This window comes from Myotis brandtii, unplaced genomic scaffold, assembly GCF_000412655.1.
Source record: "Myotis brandtii unplaced genomic scaffold, ASM41265v1 scaffold69, whole genome shotgun sequence".
Classification (NCBI taxonomy): domain Eukaryota; kingdom Metazoa; phylum Chordata; class Mammalia; order Chiroptera; family Vespertilionidae; genus Myotis; species Myotis brandtii.
Window position 1 is genome coordinate 1534027 of NW_005370700.1, and position 8166 is coordinate 1542192.

Genomic DNA, 8166 nt, shown 5'->3' on the forward strand with positions numbered 1-8166 from the left:
TGTCAATACAACAAAATAGCATACATATCAAATCGCATATATATCAACATATGTGTAACTCCATCTATTGAAAAAAATCCACATTATTAACTGGTACACCTAGTAATACAGTTCTTATTCCAACAGCTCTAGAAACTTCCACATTCTACATTGCTTATATTTGTCACTATATAGAGGCCGATTTATTGTGTTACTTACTCATTTCCATAGCAAGGATAGTGATATTATGCCAAGAAAACTCTTCCCGGTCAAGGGGTCTTGCAGTCATTAGGGCACCTGTTGTAATGTCGACATAGAAGAATCTTCCAGGGTCACTGTTTCTGTCAATGGAATATCTGCAAAAAACCCCCACAGATTAAACACATCATTGCGTTTGGATAGATATACTACAGCATATTACATGAGAGAACTGAGTGAGTACCATGTGAAACATGAAGCCACTAGTTCTGAAGTGGAAGACACTTGGAAGACTGAATTTACTGTTTTATTATGTACTGCCCTCCCCAACCCCTCCTCTCCCCCCAGTAAAAAAACCACAACAAACTATTACTGCTTTAATTTCCTGATTCACAAAGTGAAATAGAACGGGGTGCTAAACCTTAGGGCAGTTGTAAGCTATTTAAAGATCAATTTCAGCTATTTAAAGCTGAGAACGCCCAAGGCTTTTTGGGACACTGAATAACAGCCCCTGTGTGTATTTGTTCAAAATGAATTTTTTTCAAATAAGTTCTGAAATGCTAAATTGGAGCTGGAAAACATATAGTTCAGTGATTCGATTCCCTGTAATTAATATCAACTATTGAAAAGAAGAGATTTGCATCAGGTCCTTTATAAACATGCTAATGACTGACCTGTTGGCAAACACAATAATGTATTTACTCACTGAAGAGTCTTTATCTGTGGAATTTTTTTAACAGGAAAGATCAGGTCTGTTTAGGTTGCTTATTGTAAGTAAGCCTGGAATTTATGAATTTATGGGGCACAGCTTGCTGGAAAATATCATGTGAGTTATGTAATTAATGGGATCTAAAAAACAGATGTTTCTTATCCAAGATGGCTCCTTCTGTTCAGGCAGTGCACTGAATAGCAACATCCATTGCTTATACCTTTCGTGTTCAGTGTGGACCAACATGTATCCTTACACTGGAAAAGAAGGATATTTATAGGCACTTGTGCCTGATGGTTTCAGACCTTTCCCAAGAAAGAATGCTTGGCTTGCATTTTGCTGTTGTCTGTATCCGTTGAGTAATTATTTACCTTGCTATTGGGTAAGTTCTATAATTCCTGTTGAAAATGATTTGGCAGTCCAACTCCTTTTGTTATCTCACCTGCATCATCTTACTCGGTTCCCATCTTGGGAGATTCAGTAAGTGTGGAGGGAGTTTCAGGCATCTGTATGTTTAAAATCCTCATAAGAGATGTGATATGTAGCCATGATTGAGATCCATCCTTGAGAACCTAATGTAGTCCTTGCTAATAGCTGCCATTATAATAGCTGCCATTATTGAAGACCAGGCATTTTATAGCTTCTTTTTAAATTCTTACATCTCTAGGAGGTAGGTATTATTTCACTTATTAGAGAAAACTAAGACTTTGAAAAGTTAAGTAATTTTCAGACAGTTACACAGTTGGTAATTTGTAGAAGACTTGAAAACACACACACACACACACACACACACACCCACACACACACACACTAATGTATTGGGTTCAAAATTCTATTTAAAGTTGCCAGCAATAGGGTAACTGGGAAACTGAATTTTGATGGGAATAAGCAGTTTCTTTAGTGCATTGTTTTTCAGACTGCAGGTTAGTTAAGTTAATATGGTGGATTACGACTCGTGTTGAAAGAAAATGAAATAATATGTATGCATCCCATACTCTCACATGTAGTAAGAGTAAATGTTGATGGTCAGACTTTTGTCCCAAATATATGTAAATAAATATATGGAATATGCATGTGTATGTATTATTTGGTAAAATGTTGTGGTTCAAAATATGTATTTTTTCCTGCAGGATGGCTGTTCAGAGAATTATGAATTAAAGGGAAAGGTGACCACTAAGAGCTAGAGAAGTTGGAATCATTTCAGTTATAGCTGTCCAAGAATTGGGAGATTTAAGGAAGCAAATTAATATCTTTTTCTGCTTGTGACCCTATTTAATGAATGCTATTGTAGTCAGGCATTCACTCTATACACTTTACATATATTGACTCATTTAATCCTTACAGTAACCCTATGAGGTAGGTACTATTATCATCCCCATTTTACAGATGAGAAGACTGAGACATGGAGAGGTTAAGTCCCTTGTCCTAGGACTCACAGCTGGGAATCAAGAGTAGGCAGTTGAGTTTCAGGTTCCTGCTCCTAACTACCAGGCCATGCTGCCTTCCTGCACATGGAACTAATGATACTGTTTGAGGAAACAAAACCTGATCTCTTCTTGAGGATAGATTAAGCCATGATAGGAAACAGTTGACTTTTTAATAAAAAACAAACACATGCCTACAAAGTTCATTTAAAATTAACTGGAGCATTTTTTTCTAGGTATAATTAGTGATTTAGTTTTAAAGTTTACCAGTTTGCCAGGCTGGTGTGGTTCAGTGGTTGAGTGTCAACCAAGGAACCAAGAGGTCGTTGGTTCGATTCCTGGTCAGGGCACATGCCCAGGTTGCAGGCTCAATCCCCAGTGGGGGCTGTGTAAGAGGCAGCCAATCGATGACTTCCTCTCTCATTGATGTTTCTATCTCTCTATCCCTTTCCCTTCCTGCTCTCTAAAATTCAATAAATATATATTTTAAAAAATAAGGTTTACCAGCTATTTTAAGAATTGAATTTGTCTTATGAAAAAAATATTGGTTGGCTTATGACAGTCTTTTCTTTCACTCCCCACACGTGAGTAAAGCAGCCATTTGGCTCACGGAGCCACAACCCTGATGGCAGCTCTCCAGGCTGTAGGCATGATGCCTAGGGAGAGCAGCCTCTGATGACCAGCTTTCTGCACTCAGACTTATGAAGCCCTGGCAAATGTCACAGATGGTGTGGGAGATGGAGTAGCAGAAATAACTAACTGAAAGAGCCCATGGCAGTCCTGCTTCATGACACTGAGTGGAAGCTACCTCATCAAGGTAGTCCCTTCCTGACTTCCCCAACTCTGCCTGAATTGAGGCAGTGATGGCATGATGGCATCCATAACTGTGAACATGACACTGGGCTAAATTTCAGGAGACAGGAGAACAAACAAAAGGTGTAGATACAGATGGAAAATGAGGAAGTTGGGACACACTAGTGAATTATGCAGGTGGTTTTCCTTTCTCCAATCATAATATTCTCACCTATTATGGGAAGAATGAGCACCATATACACATACACAACTCTCTTGAGCAAACAATGACTGGTGTTCTTTGGGCTCCCTGCTTTCTTGCTTGGCTCAGGACATTCACTGGATTTGGAAGCAGTTTGGAGGCAGGGAATCATGGGCAGGCTCACTAATCCACACACACTCCAGGATGGCACTGGAGGGCTGGCTGTTCTCACACAGCAGAAGCCTATTTCAGTTGCAAATGGTTCAATTTCCTGCTTGCCAGAAATTCCTTGAGCAATTACTAAAATCTCAGGAAATCCAAATATTGTATTTTTCATGTACACTTAACTAAATGTGGAGTCTAGTTTGGGGGTTTATTAGTAAATAATGACCAGTTTATATGCCTGAACACACCACAAGCTTCTTCAAAAGGAGATTATAAAAGCCCTAATAATCTTTTTAAAAAGTTAAATAGCTATTTGTTCATATTTAAACCTTAGGTAATATGTTGGTTTTTGGGTAATTTAATATGTATTTTCTTTTTAGGACTATAAATATAATCTATCCTATATAATAAAAGCCTAATATGCTAAGTGTCCAGTCGTCCGTTCAACCAATCAAAGCGTAATATGCTAATGATATGCTTAGGCTGCTCAACCGCTCACTATGACATGCACTGACCACCGGGGGGCAGACGCTACGACCAGTAGGTTAGCTTGCTGCTGGGGTCCGGCTGATCGGGACTGAGCAAGACAGGCCAGACACGCCCGGACCCCTCCTGCGGTCCCTCCCCGGCTGGCCAACATCCCGCATCCCTCCCCGGCCCTGATCGTGCACCAGTGGGGTCCCTCAGCCTGGCCTGTACCCTCTAGCAATGCGGGACCCCTCAGGGGATGTCAGAGAGCTGGTTTCGGCCCAATCCCGCAGGCCAGGCCGAGGGACCCCACTGGTGCACGAATTTGTGCACCTGGCTTCTAGTTTGTAATAAAAATGCAGAAGATGAATTAGATAGCCAAGCAGCAGATAACATATGCAAATTATTTCAAAACAAGATAACTTCTATAAGAAAAATAAGGATAAATGAACAATTTGGGGAAAGATAACATAGGAAAGTAATTCCCAAATGGTTTAATTAAATGATAGCCAGACATTAGACTTTTAGGTGCTTTTCCCTATGAGAGTCCAGGACCCTTGATTTTCTGCTTGGGTCCATGACTATTATTTGTTCCTGGGGGATAGTACAAAGAGTCAGGGACCCTCTATCTAGCAATATGAACTCTGCCCCTTCTTTGCAACTGGTTCTGATAAGTGGAATCTGCTTTGCTGCTGTGCCTGAACCCTTGTCTATTAACCTCAAGCCTGTGGCTGTTGCCTTGTTCTTGCCAGTTTCTCTCTCAAGACCTAGAGTCCCACCACAGAAGAAGCACAGTGGACTCTGCTCTGTGCCTCTAGCCTGGTGACTCTTGTATTTCTTCTGGTTGGGATCTGTTAGAATAGACAGGCATTTCATTATGGACTTCCATGATATTAACTGTGTGTCATGCTGGCCAACGGGTGGCTCTCAGTGGTCCATCATGTGAAGCAGCACTCTGTTAGCCAGGTAGGATTCCTTCATTTTGTACCTCATTTGCTCCATGCCAGTTAGTGGATCTAGGCCTGCTGTTTCTCTTTCCTTCCTAGATGTCTTGAGATAACAACTTTAGTCCTGAAAAATGCACATTCACTCTCGGATTTGTGCATGTGTGTATTTCCTGACAGCATTCAGTCTCTTGTCATTTAGGAATGTGACTCCTAACAAAACCATATTTCCAGTGCTTACCATGTAGGAGTCCAGAGTCAATCTGGAAAGAACATGTGGAAATATCCACTGAGTAGTATAGTTGACTCTTAGTAATGAGATCTGATTTTTTTCAAGCTTGTGTTTATTCCAACCCCCTCCCCTAATAAAGTTTTATTCTCTAAAGTTTTCCCTATAGTATCTTCTTTGATATGAATAGATTAATTAATTGATCAGCAGACATATATGTGTATGTGTATATATATGTATTTGGCTTGTGAAAATATGCATTTATAATAGAATCAGTTTCATTTATATTATGATTGTTTTGGGGATGACATGGTTTCATTAACTTCTTTCCATCCTGTTGTACATTTTAAAAGCTTTAGGTAGAAATAATCACTCATATGAAGTTGTTATAACTCATAAATATTAGTTTACTTCTAAAAATCAAATACCATAATTCAAAAAAATTGTTTTAGCCATTTTAATGCCTAAAAATATAAATTGTTTACTAATTGGTTGAGAAAGCAAATTTCCCCCAGTATAGTTATTCTCAGGGGAGAAACATCTTTGTTAAGCTGCAAAAGCACATTTTCTTTTCATACAAAATAGTACCAGGTGAGGGAAGTAGCTGACAGAAAAGGCATTCAATACATTAGGGAGTGTTTAAAATGTGTTATCTGCACTATAAAGCCTCAGATCCATTTGTGTGACTTCCAACATTTAACATGACAGGTGGCCTCAAATGGCTTTGGAATCCTGATCTTTTGTGTCACGCTTCAGAGGCTTGGCAGTTGCTCTGGAAGGTTGAGGTGTCAACCTGTCCACCAGCTGTTTGCACTTTGGCTACAGAGTTGTTGGGAAATGGCCATGACTGTAAGAGCAGCTCTCCTGTCCTGCCCCTTCTTGAGGGGGAAGCATCTTGGTTGGAATTTTTAAGTTCAAACCACATTTTGGAGAGACGGATACGTGGGCTTGCAGTAGAAAGCCCTATCTGACCAGTCTACATGGCATTGAAACCAATGACAACACTAATAGTTTCTATGTGTGTTTTTTTCTATTGTATATGGAAATATATATCATATACGTTATTTTTTTCTCATTTTTTAAAGTAAAAAAGTCAAAGGTTCATCAAAGTCAAAAGAATGTGCAATGATTACCTTTATATTCACCACTAAGATTCAACAGTTTTTAATGTTTTGACACCTATGTATCTGTATGTGCTTTATCTGAATTAGTAATTCTCAACTTGGGGAAATTTTGTACCCCACTCTCCTCAGGGACATTTGGCAATATCTGGGGACGTTTTAAGTTGTTACAACTCAGGGTGCTACTGGCATTTGGTGGTGAGAGGCCAGAGATGCTGCTAAACATTGTACAATGCACAGGGCAGCCCTATGACAAAGAATTATCCATCCCAAAATGTCAATAGGGCTAGGATTGAGAACTAAGGTGTGTGTGTGTGTGTGTGTGTGTGTGTACGTGTGTGTGTGTACGCGTGCGCGCGTGCACACACTCGCATGTGTGTTGCTGAACCATTTGACACTAAGTTGTAGATATGATACTTCACTTCTAAATAACATGAAAAGACTATGTTATTTAAACAGAACTAATTTAAAGAATCAGGAGAGTCTCCAGAGATAGAAAAAGCAAAGGGGAAAAGTGTTAGAAAATTTGATGCTGGGGAAGGGAAGATTCCATGAAAGGTATAATCTGTGGCAAAACCTTATTGAGTTGTTGGTCACATCTGGGTCCTTGGCAGAAATGATCTGTATGGTTGTTCCAATAGTCACATCTTCAGGTACCTCCACAAAATAAAAGCCAGGTTCAAATACAGGGGGCTCATCCACATCTTCCACACTGATGTGCACTGTGGTTGTGTCCTGAAAGGGGCCCAGGTTCAGAAACCGCATCTCTAGGTGAGGATTGGCTCCCTCCACTTTTAAGGTGTAGCTTTTCTTGCTTTCAAAACTCAGGGGCTGAAAAGTAATGGCAGGAAAATTGGTTAGCCAGCAGCATATATATCAAGATTCCAAAAGATGACTGACATTGATGGCTGGTGGGTAGATTCCTCAATTCATAAAATGGTAGAAAAGAGTTAAGGGGAAGAATAAGGGGGATTTTTCTTTTGTTCTCTAGTTCTTGGCCTTCATGTCAGTTCTAACAACTTGGGTAAAGAAGGTAAGAAGATGCTAGATGCTTCAGAGATAGTGAAGGAAGTCAGTGTGCTGATTAAGAAAGCCACTGTACTCTGAGCAAGGCTGACTCTAAATATGTCTACTGTTTATCAGCATGGTCCCCTTGTCTTTAGGGATGTTTGTTCATTTGAAAAGATGTCATGATAATTAAGAGAGGGTTCACTTTCTCTTTCATACTATACATACAACTGAAGTCTAAGCTTTTTTGTTTTCTTCCTTAAAAAGAAAATTCCCAAGTACAAAGGCAATAGTGATTTTTCCAAGAAACTATCATAAACAACCTTCAACAAGAGTTCCCAGAGCACTGTGTCAGATCAGTATTTGTGTACTTAGTTTATATCATAGACGATCTTTTTTTTTTTTAAATCCCCACTCGAGGATATTTTTCCACTGATTTTTTTTAGAGAGAATGGAAGAGAGAGGGAAAGACAGAGAGAGAAATATTGATGTGAGATATTTCTCACACTTGGTTGCCTCCTGCACACACTCTGACCAGGGCCTGCAACCCAGGTACATGCCCTTGACCAGAATTGAACCTGGGACCCTTTGGTCCGCAGGCCAACGTTCTATCCACTGAGTCAAACCGGCTAAGGCACAGATGATCTTTTAAAAAATCTCTTTTAAAAATTGAATCCAATGCTGCATTTTCCAGTTGAAGAAACAGACTAAGAGAATTCAAAGACTGAACTAAGCTAACATGGTCACATAGTGTCAGAGTAAAATGCTGCTCTAGATTTTTAAATGCCTCATCCAGGGATCACCCACAAAATAAACTCCTAATAAAATCTAATTTTTTTGGTGGTTCCTTTTTTTGATCTAGCCCTACCTACCTTTAGAATGGCAGAATGTGAACTTGAATGCTTTATCTTAAGAATAATCCTCCCT

The 8166-nt window shown here is 39.6% G+C and overlaps 1 protein-coding gene across 4 annotated transcripts in view; it reads right to left on the reverse strand.

Moving 5' to 3' along the window:
* Window positions 1-8166, reverse strand: part of CDH20 (cadherin 20, type 2) — a 201178-nt gene that overhangs the window by 21213 nt on the left and 171799 nt on the right. For all 4 annotated transcript variants that reach the window (XM_014529652.1, XM_005881798.2, XM_014529654.1 and 1 more), the window contains 2 exons: window positions 6809-7062; window positions 199-335 (listed from right to left, as the gene is read on the reverse strand). In XM_014529652.1, coding sequence (XP_014385138.1) covers window positions 199-335; window positions 6809-7062 — 391 coding nt within the window. The remainder of the gene's footprint in view (window positions 1-198; window positions 336-6808; window positions 7063-8166) is intronic.